Source organism: Diabrotica undecimpunctata, chromosome 1, assembly GCF_040954645.1.
Source record: "Diabrotica undecimpunctata isolate CICGRU chromosome 1, icDiaUnde3, whole genome shotgun sequence".
Lineage (NCBI taxonomy): Eukaryota > Metazoa > Arthropoda > Insecta > Coleoptera > Chrysomelidae > Diabrotica > Diabrotica undecimpunctata.
In genome coordinates, this window is record NC_092803.1 from 50,816,316 (window position 1) to 50,834,263 (window position 17,948).

The 17,948-nt window shown below is 32.4% G+C and overlaps 1 protein-coding gene across 4 annotated transcripts in view; it reads right to left on the bottom strand.

The window, feature by feature from the left end:
- Positions 1-2,430: 2,430 nt before the first annotated feature.
- The window catches only part of Usp7 (Ubiquitin-specific protease 7), a 36,286-nt gene continuing 20,768 nt past the window's right edge, over positions 2,431-17,948 (bottom strand). For 3 of the 4 annotated variants that reach the window (XM_072542276.1, XM_072542288.1, XM_072542285.1), the window contains exons 9-15: positions 16,922-17,214; positions 16,458-16,833; positions 12,589-12,851; positions 11,336-11,620; positions 8,086-8,327; positions 6,613-6,756; positions 2,431-3,406 (exon numbers count right to left, since the gene is read on the bottom strand). In XM_072542276.1, coding sequence (XP_072398377.1) covers positions 3,303-3,406; positions 6,613-6,756; positions 8,086-8,327; positions 11,336-11,620; positions 12,589-12,851; positions 16,458-16,833; positions 16,922-17,214 — 1,707 coding nt within the window. In that variant the 3' untranslated portion in view covers positions 2,431-3,302. The remainder of the gene's footprint in view (positions 3,407-6,612; positions 6,757-8,085; positions 8,328-11,335; positions 11,621-12,588; positions 12,852-16,457; positions 16,834-16,921; positions 17,215-17,948) is intronic. The other variant, XM_072542281.1, reaches the window with a different exon arrangement.

The following is a 17,948-nucleotide window of genomic DNA, read 5'->3' on the forward strand; positions in this document are numbered from 1 at the left end:
CACAAATAAAGTTTTAAAGTAAACTTTATTTTGATTCCTCAATATGTTCACAGTACGTATACATAAATGTTAAATAAAGATAAGGACAAAGATTTGAACAGATCAAGAGGAACGTAAATGTATAGTAAGTTTACCAATAAAATTTGAAAAAGCTGGCCATCTTGTACACATTTAAAAAAGTCAACCAAAATGGCTATAAAACTAGAGATGATACTTACATTTCAAAACATATTAGACCAGGTTATTCAAAATTTAGCGAAAGGTTGTTCAAAGTTGTACAAGACGAAACGAAATTAAGATATTTGTGACATCATAGAGTATTTTTTTATTTCTAAAGGTCGAAATATGAGCAAGAAAATCAATCTGTAAGTAATAAACTTTATCTTCATTAAATTACAGAACAAATGACCATATTCTATAGAATACGAAATGTTGATAATGGGTTAGCTAAAATAAACAACTGGTCAAATAATTTGCATTAAGACGTTGGTTATGAAAACTAGACTCAGGCAAAAAATTACCTTTTGTCTGTGAGTGTAGTTTTGCAATATAAATTACAAAAACGTTAAAGAAAGACCGCAATAAAATATGTAATATTTTGTCTGTAAGTATATCAATTAAATCAAAATTACTTGACCAATTAGTTACTTCATTTGATCAATTATCTAAGACATTTACTATAAAATTTGATATATTATTCTGTAATTTACCGAATATAATGTCGTCCAACAATCTTAACAAAATTCAATAATTAATAAAAAAGAATTACCTATCACTAACCAATTTAAGGGACAAACTGAGTTTTTCTGACCTATTAGTTCACATAACTGTTTTTATCGAATTTGCAGTATAGTGAGATATAATCGTGGAACTACTGATCTACTGCTGCTTAATTTAATGCTGTCACGATAAAAATAATTTGCACTGAAGAAGTTTTATGATCAGTGCGCCAATAAAAACAATTGTAATCACGCAGTGCACAGTACACACAGGAAAGCAACGAAGTATATAGTATACGTCCAACGCACGCACAAGGGAGTAGAAAACAAGGGGGAGAGGGGATATAACGGCTCAAGAGAGTCGTGTCGTTTTCATTCGCATGTGAATCGGTTTGTGAATGGTTTTATCGTTCAGGATATCCTATATATGTATCACATCGGAAATACACTTTAGGTAATAGTATTAAGACAACGTTTTTAGGCTTCGAGTTTTAACTCTTGTTATAACTATAATCCGCTATCTTCAACGCTACGCATCAAGGGTCTCGGCATATGCCGATTAATGCCACAATATCTATCAAAAAAGGAATTAGATTGGATTATAGTTTATATATAGATTATATCTTTATTTTGAATCGCATCCAAATTGGGGCGCAAAAGTAAAACATCTTATAAATTTCAAATAGGGATAGAAAAAGGCACGAATAACGAATATATCAGAGGAGTGATTAAAAATAAAGCTAATATAGAGTAAATATGACATAAAAAAATTGACTTAACTAATGGAATCACAGCCGAGAAAAACTAGGGAAATCGGAAAAGGGTAAGATAATCAAATTAAGAAACTACAGGGAATCTATTAATTCAATGAGTCTAATTACAGGAAAGCATGAAAGGTTTGGACAAGAGTCATAAAAGATTGAAAAGAAGGAGAAGTGTATTTATTTATTTAAAACCCTAAATATAAATCACAAAAATTTTGCATACTAGCTAGCTAAGAATGGGCCTAATCCTAAAGTGAATATCATTTTTAGTAATTCATTTGTATTTAAACATTAATAAATAATGTTACAATTTCATCATTTTCAAAAGATCTCTTATGAGTAAATGTACTATTGTGAAAGCATAAAACTGAAAGCTGTATAATCAGATGGTATGAGAAAAAGGATCTTGTAGATTTTACTTAACAGTAAGTATAGAACGCTTACATTTTGAAATAAATATTCCTAAATTTAACATATTTCGATAAGATTATAGATGAAACAATGACTAATAAGTATAATCAGTAAGATTGGCGAATGGATTTAGTGTTCACAGTCATATAAACCCAAGCAAATGACAACAACCATATTTTGTTACTGTCAAATATTTGAGATACAAATAATACATGTTTTATTAATATGACTCATAGAATTGTTTACATATATGACACAATACTTTTTTACATTAACATCATTGCTTTCTTCCATTAGACATTTATGTTTGTCGTCCTAAAACCATAAACCACTTTTGTTACCATTCAACGCTAACTGCAACACCCCTTTCGGTAACAATTATGCAACAACCTTTATAACTATCGATATCGATATCTTGTACAACCGTGAAGATAATATAAAATATGTGATAAATAATATTATTAATTAAAAACATGATTTCATTCGAAATCCTGAATAACCCTCTACAAAATATCAACATGTGAATACACCCTAAAAAACAAGAGACAGACTTTTTTATTTGTCAGTTAAATAAATATTTACAAGTGTTATATATAGCTGATAATTGCCTGTTTTTAAGTTACTCTGAGAATAATCTGGATAAGCATATTTAGTCGAGATGCTGGCGACAAGGTTAAGTCTAAAAGACGCAGTTGGTCTTCCGCAATGTCCTTCCTCCCCGATACACCCGGAGCTTCATTTTTATACCAGATGATCAAATGGTATGTTTTAATAGTAGCATGTTTTAACGATCAAAATTCATTAGAAAGTTGTAATTAGTAGCATTAGTAGGTTTTAGTGATCAAAAAAGATTATATACGATGTAGAACCGAATATTAACTTATGTTGTGGAAGTGGATTACTCTTACTCGCCGTCTGTTTGTCGTACAGCTACAGACATTTGAAAAGATATGTGACAGAAAAGTATCATTTTCGATTACGGTCATAAATTACTTATATATTAGCTCTTTTATGGTAGTCATAATTAAAAAAACACAATAAGAGGCCTAAATTAACTTTACATAGACTAAAATCTTGTTTTGAAAAGAGGGATTCCCCCATTTCTTAATTATTACAAAATCAAAAGCTCACCTAATATAAAAATAAAGCACCGGGTGACTCCAATATGTAATACTTCTTATAAACAAGACTTGAAAGAAAAACGGCGCCCTTACAATTTACACTGAGTCCTATCGTCAGGCGTCTTGACTATTTAGCGTGGTATAGTGACAATGTCGTGCAACACCTCGCTTATAGGGGGGAAAGTTGTAGGCGGAGGTACATGTCGGCCATAACTCGAAGGTTTGGTGGTCATCGGTTGGTTAGGTGGTGATAGAGATTTTGTCACTAAATGTCTCTTCTGTCAGTCTCAGTTGTAGATTTTGATGGCCTTCTCCAGGTAATTGAACCTCGACCTTTTTGGAGTTTTATTCACATGGTCTAATCCCAACCAAGGTCGAGGACTACCCGCTGCTAAAGCAAGAAAAAAATTAATCAACAAAGACAACTTTAAGTAAAGATAAAGTTATGGTCTATTATCATTATTTTTTGAATTGAGGACTACTACCTTTATACTAATATTATCTATGTATGTTTATCAAGACAACATATAAAATACATCAATCTCAGAACTAAAGAACATCAAAGATGCATCAGTCTCAGAACACAAGAAACATTCAAAGTTGCAGAACCAATAATCTTACGAGCAGAATAAGGAAGGCAATCTACTAACTAAGAAAAAAAATTTCCAGGAATCGAGGGCATACCAGCGGAGACTCTAAAAACAATGGGTGAGATTGGCATAGATGTAATACTGGATATGTGCAAGATGATATCGATCACAGGTGAATGGCCTGGTGAGTGGTGTGAATCAACCTTTATTCCTATCCATAAAAAAGGATCACTAACCGTATGCAGCAATTATAGAACTATTGCCCTTATTCCCTATGCAAGCAAAATCCTGTTATATATAATCAATGAACGGCTATAGAACTTTCTACTTCCAGAGATAGCCGAAGAACAATGCGGATTCATACCAGGACAAGTAAAGCGGGAACATATACTGAACACCAGACAAATAATAGAAAAAGCGAGAGAGCACAACATACCAACGCTGCTCTGTTTCGTAGATTACACAAAGGCTTTCGATTCAGTAATATGGGATCCCCTCTGGAGTATAATGTAAAATATGGGAGTACCTAACCACCTAGTTAACCTAAAAGAAATCAGTATGATAAAAACTCAGCCAAAGTTAAAATACACGGAAGAAACTAGATAGGGCTGCATACTATTACCATTATTATACAACATATATATTCTGAATATATACCTAATGATAAAAGTACCTGACGAATGGGATGGAGGAATCACTATAGGAGGTAAAAACCAGCAACCTGCGATACGCAGATGACACACTTATACTATCAGTGAATGAAGTTCAAATGATCACCATCACTAAACATCTAAGTCAGATAAGCGGAGAATTCGGACTTCCGATCAACACCAGAAAAACAAAAATAATGATCGTAGACAGAGCAAATAATAATCTACCGCACATACATAAAGTGACGAATTTCGAAGTGGTAGACAGATTTGTATACTCAAGCTCCCTGATAACCAAAAATGGCGATTGCTCCTAAGAAATCAAGTGTAGACTAGTAATGGCCCGAAACGCACCTGCTAAATTGATTAAAATATGGAAAGATCGAACAATAACAAGGAATACTAAGCTCAGGTTAGTCAATGCCCTTATTTTTACTGTCGCTAGCAAGGCAGCTGAAATATGGACTCTCAAAAAAATCGATAGGAGTAAGAACGAAGTTTTCGAGATGTGGGTTTATAGAAGAATTCTACGCGTGTCCTGGACAGAACATAGAACCAACCTGTCAATTCTGGAAGAGCTTCATATAAAAGACAGGCTATTAAAAAAAGTAAACCAAGCATAGATAATTTACTTCGGGCACATAGCTAGAAGAACAGGGACCATGGAACTATTCGTAGTGGAAGGAAATGTAGAAAGACGAAGACTAAGAGAAAGATTCCAACACGATGAGCAGAACAAATGAAGACACTGGTGGGAAAATCCCTACATGAAGCCGTTCATATAGCATAGGATTGCAGCCAATGGAGACAGCAAGCTAATAATATTTAGAGTGTCGCCACGATCTTAAAAGGGCTCAAGGAATGAGGAGGGCAGGTTTTTGTGATTACCTGTAATTGTTTGGTCAAACTTTGTAGAAAATATTAATAAAAACATTGACAATTGCTAACGTTATGAACGTTACATTTTTGTTTATTATCTTCAAATTTTTTTATTTCCAATTTCTTTAGCTTTGGAACTTTTGTTAACTTTCTGTTTGGTTTTATTATTTTTCTTCTAAACCTAGTTGGCGTTAAACTCTACTCTGGTTTTACCATTTTTCTTCTAAAAATAGTTGGCGTTGCCTACTATATTATATTTCAAAAGTAGACTGAGTTCAAAATCTCGTGAACCTGACGCACTCATTTGGTCAATCTACTAATGAAACGATGAATTCAGACATTGCTGAAAACATTCATTTCTCTTCAGTGCGTTCTCATACAAGAGAAGAGTTGAACTAGTTTTTGCATTAGTGAAAGAATTTATTATTTTCTTTTAACAATCGTTTGTAATACTTATATTGAATTCAGTATGAAATTAAAATAGACAATGTTTTTAGGATTCATTTTTTTGTCGAGCATGTGTATTTCCAAGGTTCTTAAGGTTTTGTGGAAAGGAAACTAATTTAGTATACATATTTTAGGACCCGTGCTTGCCCTATAATGGCAATATTTCAGGTTAAGCTCCTATTTTGTCGTCTATTTAAATAAGCAATTGTGAACATCACCTGTATACCCTAAAACGTGTTCTACCTGCTATTGTGGACGGCCATACACATTTTCATGTCTAAAAATGATACGAGATGTTCACCGTGCTTCGAAGGGCACGTAAAGCCGTCGGTTCCCCTGGGCTAGTGTGCATCGACACTAGCTACTTGAAACAGGGTTAAAGATGCAATTGGCGTCAGAACAATCCGAAAGGATCTCCCCGGCAAAAAAAGCCATACGATATTATTACTATTACCTGCTATTGTTAGAATAATAGACGATGAGAAAAGTAAACAAATCATAAATGTACATCAAGGGATTACATTAATTTGGTGGCGTTCGTTAATTATAATCAGAATAGTTTTATCTAATCAATTGTAAGCGAATACACAACAACTTGTTGATTAAACTTTTCGCACAATTTTTAAAATATTGTTTTTAATACGATTTCTGGAGTGCAAATCGAAACATCAAACAGTTGTTAAAAATGTAATTTTCATTACAATTAATTGTGGCTTAATCACATATAAACATAATATTAGACGTGCCCCAAGAAAACAGTTTCAGAACTTTTTTAATACAAAATATAGCTAATTCACAATTCCCTAGGGTTCCTCAGCAGTCCAATATATTATATCAAAATATAAGGGAATCAACCATCGCTCTGATATTATTATTTCACAACAATTTTACGAAATATATACTGACATATTAGACGGAAAAAGAGTCAGATCCGATTTTTTTACTAACAGAAAAAACTTATCAAGTCTATTAATTTGCTGGCCAAAACCGAAAGAGAAAAGTCCTCGTATAAATATTTATTAGATACTTACATTGATTAGGAACAGGTTTAAAATCAGCTAAATTAATTACATATTCATCTTCTTGAATAACCTGTGGCCTACCCATCGCCACGATTGCAAACTTAAATTTCTCCCATTCTTTTTCGGGCACAGCCAATCGTTTCTGTATTCGCTCTGTAAAATAAAAGACCATTATTACCAAATTTTTATTAAAAAAATATGTTCAGTGGACAAATGACTAAAGTCACACAGACAAAAATATGGTGATTTATTTCTTATATATTATAATCAAAAAAATCTTTCTACCATATAATGGTGTAAGGCTTAATTTACTTAACAAATTACTTTAGATTCTTTACGGTTTGATGTCAACATCTTTGAGTCTGTTCATGCCACTCCTCTCCAGTATCTTTCCGATTACTTCTTCTCATATCGGTATTGGTCTTCCTATTTTTTGTTTTTTAATATTTAATTAAAATGACTCCACCAACTCAACTGCCTCTGTTTTATAAACTCCAATGTGGATTGTATTTTTAGTTTGTTCCTTATATCTGTGTTCCTTATTCTATCCATTTTGGTATCACCGTTAACTCATCTTAAAAACTCCATCTCTGTAGCCTGTATCTTGCTGTTTTGCAGTTCCTTTAGTACCCATGATTCGCTGCCAAAAGTTACAACGGGTATATAAACTGCTTTAAAAACTTTCATTTTTGTATACAGTAATATTTCTTTTCTGCACATAAATATTTTGCCCATTCTATGATACAGATGTAGTGTTTATTGCTCTGCTATTGATTTCTGATTTTAGTGATACTGTTTCTTCTATTATTACTCCTAAATATGTAAAAGTTTTAACTTGTTCCATTTTTATTCCATCAATTTATATTCTTCTCTTATTTCTCCTATCTGCATAACTTTTGTTTTGTTAATATTTATCTTCATTTCGTTTTCAGTGAGTACTTCTTTGCCATTTATACATCCATTTCTTCAGTGAGCTCTCTTGCGTGCGCTTTCTAACTGACTTTCCCTCTTTTAATATTAGTTACAATTAAACAAATCCGTGTAAAGTGAAGAGGGCATGTAGCTTGAGTAAGTAGAATCAATAAAAATAATCACAAACACTTAACCACCGAAAACTGGTTAGCTGAAGATGCTGAATCTGCTCTTTAGAATACAATCTTCCTCCAATTACACAATTTTTTACTTCTGGCTAAAATCACAGCATTACATAATAGTATCTTCATTAAAGATATAAATGCAATACACTCACAATAGTTTATTGACTTGGCACTAGTTTTTTATACATGATATCAGTTTTTTTCACATATGAATAAACAAAATGATATAATTTCTAGTTCATAAGCTGCTTATTATTAGTCTTGGAAGAAATTGTATAATCTGACATTGCCTAATACAAAATGGCTTTAAAAAAAATCTTTAAACTATTTTCTACTGGTTCTGCTATAAAAAAAGTCTATTATAAGAATCTAATCACAAATATACCTTTAACTTTAGCGAACGGTTCTCCCTGTTTGACTTTTATGAGGAAAGGAGTGCCAAACGTCGAAAAGACCTCCTTGTGAAAATGAGCACACGAAATCAACGTTTCGTCTTCGGCAAGATGCAATTCCTCCTCAGGCACCTCTTCGATCCTATATATTTTCGTAGCTGTAATTGCTAGCTGCTCTAAAGGCGTGTCTTCTTTTGGCCCCATTGATACCCTATTACTACTTATTTCTGTTAACCTGAAATAAAAAAAAAATATCAATTATTAAATATCTTCATAGAAAAAACACATTATCAGAAAAGATCCAAACATTGGAAGACTTATAAGGAATGAGACAATCAAAAATACTTCTAGGGAACTTATACTTAAAAATATCGTGGGCTTAATAAAAATTTTAATCTTAAGATTTTTATATTTTTCAACAAGTTTATTTCTACAATTTTAAGCTATTATTTTCTGATTTTAAAAATCTCAGGACCATAAAAACGAGAATACAAAATACATATAAAGTTCTTTATTAGTTGCTATAAACGCAAAAACTCATTAAGTCATATAGTGAACGTTATGCGACGACATGCCACGACAGGTATGACTTAACCGAGTTTTACGTGTTCCAGCAAGACGGTATTTTCCATAAAAATTTTCTAGTTTTACTTTAACCCTTTGTTTCCTGACAACTTTTACTTACAAAAATTAAGGTAAAAATTAAATAATCTTACTCTATTGGGTTCCTAAAAGACAAAAAAGTAAAAAATATTATTTTTTTTACGTATTTTTTTAATAGACTATAGTTTCGACATGATACCAGTAGGAGATTTTTTCAAGCAAATAAAAATCTCATAACTAAATAATAGTATAAAACGTAGGTTGCTTTTTATGATACAATGAAAACAGTTCTTTTTTTCGGTAAGGCACAATCGAACCTTACATGTCGCACACACACCTCTGTTTCTGTGAGGATCCCTACTAGTTCTACAAAAAGCACATCGCCTAGATGTCCCGTATTGTGCCATATGCAAACATTGGTCAAAGCGTTTCTCATAATGCAAAATTTTTTTTAAATGTTTCCCTGTGACTGTAGGAGAAGTAAACCTACTTCGTGAAGGTTTACTACCACTGATGCCAATTAACCCTGTCGCTACAGATAACTTAAACATTTCAGGTTTGGAACCGCGCATTTCGATATTTGGTGGAAGAGAATAAAATAATTCACAACACATATATCTATAAAATGCCACAAAATTCAGTGCCACCATTTCTTTGATTTACGGTCAATTTCATACACAGATTTCAGCCTATCTGTTTTGTCAACATAACTCATATGCTGGTTATATTGTTTCACCATCGTTGGACAGGCCACGACTTGTGAATTTCCGTCTTTTTGCTTGCGGGAAACAGTTGCTTCTTCTGAAGGGTTTTGGTGATTTCCCAAAAAATATACTATTTTCCAATCTCTCCACTTTACAAACACCACTCCATCTTTGCTGACCCTCCAGTCCGATTGTCCTCAGATGCTAAGTCTTTTGGGATATCTTTTCGGTTAGTCCTGACAGTGCCGCACGCATAAATACATTCTGCTTAAATTGTTTTTTTGTAAGGGCACAGAGTTGAAAAAGTTATAAAAAAAAATGTTACATCCTTTTGCCACCAAAGCTCGAGTCAAATCTAAGATCTATCTTTGGCCCAAATCTTTTTTGATCATTAGTTTTTCCAACATACATTTGAAATTGGCAAACATATCCATTCTCGTCAGAGAGACCTAGACTAACCCCTCTTGATGGGTTTTAGAGGCATAAATTGCTTTAGGCAACTTCGACCCTTGAAACGAATCATAGATTCGTCTATGGATTGATGTTTTGAAGTGCCATATGAAGAACGAAACGTTTCAGATAAAGTATCCAATAAAGGTTGAACTTTATACAACTTGTCATAATTTGGCGAGTCGCGACCAGGCATCACCGAATTATCTGCTAAACGCACATTTCCTAGAAACCAAGCAAACCAATCTCTAGACATAGCTGAACTTATGTGGTGATCTCGTAGTTCCTCTTTAGATGACCAGTTATCGACAACTGGACAACTTTTTGATTCCCATCAATATATTGACTGCAATGAAAATTTGAATTCGTTTGGCAGAAGTTGGTGTAAATGAAGAGTCTCCACCACGTTTCTGAAGAGCGTAGAGGTTTGTTTCGAATACATTTTTTTCAATTAGAGTTCTGGGGAACAAGTTTTAAAAAAAATCTACTGGCTTCTCCAAATCATTTGGAATTTTAGGACCGGTTTCCTTAGTGAAGTGCTTGATGTTAATAACGCAAAACGTCGCCGACTTGGTCCAGGTTGTTCTTTTGGCTAATTCTATATCCTTCAAAATAGAAGGGCAATATTATCCTCGTCGTCCGAGAAGGCTTCATCACCAGGAATATTCTCTGAATTGTCGCCTCTTGAAGGTTGATCTGCTGGTCGTCTTCAAGGATTATTGGCATATTCGCAATGTAAAGCAATTCCTCTTCGTTACGAAGAGGACACCCAGACGACATATTGTTTGAATATACTCTTTTTACACCATAATTAAAATGAGAACTGACATTATGTAGTACTAATGAAATTATTAAACGACACAAAACTTATTATTTGTTATATGCTGTTTTCTCGAAATGAACTACTTGAGTTTTAGCACCAAACTCATGACATTTAAATATTGCATTAGTTTAAACGAAAAAAAAAAAAAATATGTATATATTTTTAGGAATATTTTTCTACCAATTTCGACTGAGAAACTACCTGAAAACATTGAAGGTAGTAGACGTAACAGAACTTCTATACATATACTCAAACTGGAGCGTCCGGCAAATTGGGAGCATATGAGATAGAGGAAGATCAGTTAACCTAACGTAAACCTCCTGGAATCTATAAACTTTAAATATAGTAAACTTCCTGGAATTAAAAGACTGCGTGAGCTGCTCTAATTACTGAGAAGCCATCATAGACAACAAAAAAAGGGACATAGTAGATCTTTTAAGTCGCAGTGTGAATTATCTTTTAAAAGTAGTACATCTGCACATCAATACAGAGGTTGTATAGTTACTGGATCATTAGGAACAAGTGACAAGAAAACACCACAGAACCAGTTTTAGTAGTAAAAAATAGAAATAAAAAAAAAAACGAAAATTAAACAAAAGCATTTTTCATTTAAATGTTATGTACTATAAGATATTATATTATAATATCTATGAATAAACTTACCTAAGTTTTCCAGTACCACAATCTCCGACTTGCTTTTTCGCCTCTTCCAAAAGATCGGCCACGGTTCCGCCTTTATTTGGATATAATATCAGTTCCTTTTCTTCCTTGAACTTCGAGCCCACGTAAACGCATTTGAATTGCTTCTTATTCTCTAATTCATTGACTCGAATACTAAGTTGCTGATAAAATATTTTCTTCGGGACTTTTGGCTTTGAATACACTAATAGGTCTTTGAGAGTTCCTTCGAATGTACACCTCAACGGGTGACCAGGACTATCTTTATAACTGAAAATCAAAAGAAACTATTAGGGAAAATGCATTGGGTATGATGGTTTGGTATTCTAAAAGTGACCAGCAAGGAAACATATTTTCTTACGAACCAATGGGGCATTCATGATGGGACACGTGATTTCGGCTACATTTCACCACTTACGGCGCGTGATTTTGGATGGATTTCACTTATTATTTGCCAGACTATAGTGATTTATAAAATTTAATGTGAAAGCTTACATTAGAATTTACATAAGAATTTTGTAGGTAAAAATACAATAAATAATTGCTTATTCACAGCATTTTAGTTATATTTGTATTACACAGATGATTAAAACAATTTTAAAATTGTTAATGAATTTCTAAGGATTGGTGGTACAGTAACGACGTTGAAATATCATTGATAGCATGCATGGACGTATATCTGGAAATAATGTATAGGTATAAGGATTTTTTCTTTTTTCCCACGCATTCCATGTCATTCATGTTTTCTTTGTATATTCCTCTGTTTTCTCTTGTTTTCTTAATTTAGTTGTTTTTGCTGATATTTTTATGCGTATATATTTGATTTATATTAAACTTTTAAGGTTGTAAAATATCTTCATTCTTGGTAATAATGACATCATGTGCAAAACAAAAAATGGCTGTCTCCCTGTTGTTCATTATTTATCAATCAAAGTTTTCCCCTTTTTTAAATATTTTATCCATAATAACATTAGAAAGAAGTGGACTTAAATAGTCTATCAGGTGCCATTTGGTCCGAATGAATTATTTAAGACATAAATACAGTCAGAAACGTCTGAAGAGATAAGAATTTTGGGAAGAAGGCATCTGTTACTTGTACCTTATCAAATACTTTTTCCAAATCTATAAATCACATGAATGCTGTTTCTACGAAGCCAAAAATATATTGTGTAAGAACTACTCCAAATAAAATAGTAAAGCAACTGAACCAAAACGTTTATTTAACAATAAGATCTTACCTTTGAGATTTAAAGAATTGTAACAAATAGGGATCGGTTCCTACCCTCTGCGCTACCGCTCTGGCGAACTGATCGTATGTCATTCTCTGTGACAGCTCCATTGTGAATCCCTGATCGTTCGGTATGCACTTGTCTACAAAAGTCACTTCAACGCGACAATACAAATCTTTGAAATAATCTACACATGTCGGAAGGTCGGAAAGTTCCTCTCTTTCTTCCTTTTCAAACACTATTATATCACCGTCCATTAATTCTTCTAATACCTAAAAGTTATAAAGTTTGTATAATGTTTAATATAGTGTGACGTAAATGTATGGAACGCTTGTTTCTTGTTGACTTCTCCGTTTATTAGATTAATTAGAGAAAAAAATATTATAAAATTAAGGTCCAACCCCTTACACTTTTAGAAATGACCTCAAATATTACCATACAAAACAGTATATTTTTTTTTATCTTTCACTCGTGTTTACAGCAGTTATTTGGTTATTAATAAGTATATTTTTCACGGCAAAATGCCTATACTTTACAAGCGAGTAAAACGACAAAAATAAAAATAAATCGCAGTACAAGAAGATATCACAAATATCATGGAAACCAGCATAGTCTGAGCAGAGTACATCGTTTACTAATGCATCCGCTAAAAAATTATCAAACAATACTAATTTTTGAGGTTAAAATAGATCAAAGTACAATTGGAGAATTGTCAACTATGCTTAAGTGTAAAACGTGCTCAAAAGATATTAAATTTTCGAAAACCAGTATTAGACCTAAGTTTTTTTACTCGACACAACTATATATACGGGCTTGACAGTTGAAATGTGTAGTATGAGATATTACAAAAAGACTCTCATCATCTAGGGATTCATCAACTTGTTAGTAGAAATATTTTTAAATAAACAATCAAAACGTCAAATTCAATATTTTGCTCATAACTTATCTATTTAGAGATTGAACATCAACAGATAACTTTTTTAGAAAAAAGAGATACGAAATGAGATATGCTAAATTAAAATCGGATAATAAACAAAAAAGTTATTGCAAAATGAACAACAAAATCGCTGTTTTTAAATGTTGTTAATAATGTTTTGATTATTTATTAAAATTTGTTTAAATATACCTGAACTTGAAAGTCTTGTTGTGTTTGAATTGTGTGCAAAAGATAGGCCAGATCGGTCGAATAGTTTCTGCGAAATTTAATTTGTTTATAAGATTTTTTGAAAAATGAGCTAGTTTTTAAGGCTAGTCCAGATAATTTGACAGAATGGATCTCAGTATTCCGAGGCTTATTTTCTTCTGTAAGACATATACTAATAACTTATGGAAAATAAGTTTTAAAAAAATTACATTTATATACATAAAATGATTTAATACTAAATAGCACTTTTTAAGCCTATAAATGTTATTATTTTAATGTCTAACCCGTTTAAAAAAAGAAATAGCAAATATGGTCCAGTATAACCAGAGATATGTCATTTTTTTGTTCGCTCTATTTTCAAGCTGTGTTGGATATTTTTGAAGAGCGCAGGTGGCAACTTCAGTCCACTCCTTTTACTCTAGTCGGAACGCAAGTACTTTTTGTTTACAACACTCCTGTTTAAACAATTTTTATTAATTTTGTTTGCTAAAATTTTTGTTAAAAATTTTGAGTTTTCTTATAAAAGATTGGTTAAATACAGCCCCTATTGTTGTTAATTAACGTAACTGATTTAAAAAAAGGGGCTATCTTGGCTCCTAAGGGCCCTAGAACATTTTTTTTGGTTTTAGAAGTTGTATTTTTAACCAATTTTCCAAATATTTTTTAACCATTTAATTTGAACTAAATTCTACAGTTATTTTAAATGTTTATAAGCTTAAATTGTTATTTATTATTAAATCATTTTGTGTACATAAATGTAATTTTTTAAACGTTTTTTTTTCATAGGTGATTAGTACACGTCTTAAAGAAGAAAATAAGCCCAGGATTATTGGGATCCATTCAATCAAATTATCTATCCCAGCCATAGAAATTAGCTCTTTTTTTTAAAAAATCTTGTAAACAAAACCCATCTTTTGCACACAATTCAAACACGCTAATACTCTCAAATTTAGACATTTAAACAAATTTTAAAAAACAATCAAAAAGTTATTAACAATATTCAAAAACAACGATTTCGTTGTTCATTTTGCAATAACGTTTTGTGTTTATCATCCGATTTTAATTTAGCATATCTCATTTTATGTATCTTTTTTTTTCTGAAAAAGTCTGTTGACGTAAAATCTCAAGTTAGTCTCAAATAGATAAGTTAAGTTATGAGCAAAATAATGAGTTTGGCGTTTTGATTGTTTATTTAAAAATATTTCCACTAAAAAATTTATGAATCCCTAGAATTTTTGTAATATCTCCTGCTACACATTTTATCTGTCAAACCCCTCTATACAGTTGTGGCGAAAAAAGGTTTTTTATTTTTTAATAACTTTATTAGTCTATATTCGCGGTCTTGCTTTCAAAATCAATGTCGAATGTGAATGTGGTGACCGACAAATAAATTTCATACAACGTGGTAGGTAAAGCATTAGAAATCAACTAACGCATGATTTTAGTTATGCGCCTGCTCCGTGTTGCATGGTGGATATTACTTCTTGTTTCGGTACAAATATTTTAATTGAAGAGAAGTCTGTTGCCGATGTGTGTTTAAAAAGATCCTGTCAAGAACAGATGCAAATAAATTGAGTAAAAAAATTGCTCGAGAATTTTTATGAGTATGGTGAACAAATTTTGATGGCGGAAAACGCGATTAAGGCTGCAACGAAAGAAGGTCGTTTAGTTAAAAAAACTGCTCAGCAAGAGGAAAAACAGGCCTTTAATGATGATGGCTTATTACTATATAGTCAAGGAATAGCAGATTAATCAAGTGTAAGTGATCAAACTCGATATTTTTGATAAAAATAAAAAAATAATACGAGAAAAAACTTTCGCTTAAAGAAACGCGTTTTTCTCGAAATAAATTTTTTCGCACGGCCGACAGTTAATCTCCGGATTGGTTGGTCCGCTTTGAATGAATATTAATGCGTTTTACTTGATATTATATCAAATAAAACTCACCAAGCTCCAAAATCTTCACACCACATCCTAAATACATTGATTTATCTGCTGTTCAAATTGTTCAGGTTTCGGAGAGGTAACTAAATATTGGGAGAACAAGTGTACATTGATCTTAGTGTTTGTCTGTATTGTAATTAGGTTGGATATGCTGGTGATATAAGAATAATAAACTTTTTTAACCTATGTTGGAAACATTTTATTCCAATAATGTTTCTTCGTTTTTAATTATTAAAAGGAACAAAAGTTTACCCAGGACACTTTGCGACGAAGTTAGTGCCTTTTTTTATATATTGATAGCAGCTTTGTTTATAACAATTAAGAGATCTTATTAGGGTGATCTGAAACAACATACTTTATGGTTTTAACGTGAAAAATTCGAAAAAGATTGCATTTCGCAAAAAAGCGAAAATTTACCGTTTTTTGACTTTAATTTGTTAATAATTAATTAAGTCCAAAAAATCGACTGCAGGAAACATATAGGTTCTTGTTATAGAGGTCCATACTACTCAAAACAACTGTCGGTTGCCTGGCCGGACGAGTGTCACGAAAAGAAGCTTATTTCCCTGAGCTATATTAATTATGGCGAATTCAAGTGTAATCGCACGATCACAAATCGACGTCAAAAACTGCCTCTATACCAGATATGATAGAAGAAAAGCACACTGTATCGTACTGAATGACTGTGCAAAAGATTTTAAGTGAGAAATTGGGAATGAAAAAGTATTCACATCGTTGGATGCTGTATGTATAAAAATCTTTTCAATCTTCTAGTTCTACACAAACTTACCTTTTCTAAAGGATCATTAAAATTTGTAATTTTTTCTATCATATTCGGTCGTATTTCCTCATACAGTAACAGTTCAGTATCTGGCGGAAATCCAGCTCTTTCGTTTAACAACGGTATAATATCCACTAACTTACTCGTAACGGGTAAATAGCTGTGACCGCAATAGTGGATTTTCTTTTGCTTGGGATCGTACATTTTGAAAAACAATAATACATCTGTTTCCTTATCGAACGTTGGAAGTGTCGATTGTCCCGAATCGGGAGGAAGAAGCTCTAGGAATATGTTCCAAGGATTCGCGTTTTCTGCCGTGTCTATAACTGGCTTGTGAAGGTCTGTTTCGAGATCTAAAACACTGGGTCGAATGGTTTGGTTTGACCTGAAAAAGCAACAAAATTTTTTTCCTACGACACAAAATATGTTGTAATACCGAATTAACATACGTTAATACAAATAAATTTACTAACCTTTGGCTAAAAGGCCATGGCCTTATTTGCTCTGGAGGATACTTAAACGCGTCCGCCAACATCTCCATCAGTTCGGCAACGGTGGCCATCTTTTTGATTTTGAACACCCTAAAAAGAGCCCTTTCTTGATCGTAAAGGTCGTTACCTTGATGACCATCGAACGCATCCTCCAAAAGAACGTTTATCGTCATGTACAGATGGGCTTCATTACGTTCTTTACGCCTCACCTGCTCCATTCGCTTTTCCTCTGCCAAGCGATCAGCCAGTTCTGTCGGAATGTCTGCATCTGTCACCTGAAAATATAAATCAAAATATAGGTATATACATTGATGTCAGGTTCTGTCGGTTTGGAATGAAAACAATTATTGTGTTTGCTAGTTACCTAATATTTCACCAACTGACTGTTGGCTCCATCAGAAATGCATTGCAATGTATTGAAGAGATATAACTTAAGAATAAAATTACATGAATATATACTTACAGAGTTGCAATTGTTAAAAAAATATATATACAACAAACAATAATGTTTTAATACTAATAATGTTTTTAAACATTTAATAATAATAATTTAAACAATAACATTTTAAAATAAGTCACCGTCAAAGTCAAGATTAGCAGATACATGGTAGATTAATTTTAAATTAAATAGATTTCAGAATATTACCGTATGTGTTTTTTTTTTGGTTGATGTCTTGTAGTGATGTAGTGTGATGTTTTAAAGTTTATTACATTTTTTGTTTTTCTAATGTAACACATTTCATGAAATAGCCTGTTTTATAATTATTTACTGTTTGTAGTATTTTAACATTATTATAGTCAAACTGGTGACTTGTGTTGATGACATGCTCGACAACAGCACATGTGTTTTTACTTTTTTGATAGTCTTTTTAGACTTTTTTGATTTTTTACTGGGTAATATATTGTTTTAGCCATTGGCTTGCCTGTCCAATATAGCAACATTCGCAGCCTAAACTTGGTAGTTTGTAGATTGTATTGATGTCTAGTGTACATTGCCTTGTCTTTAACA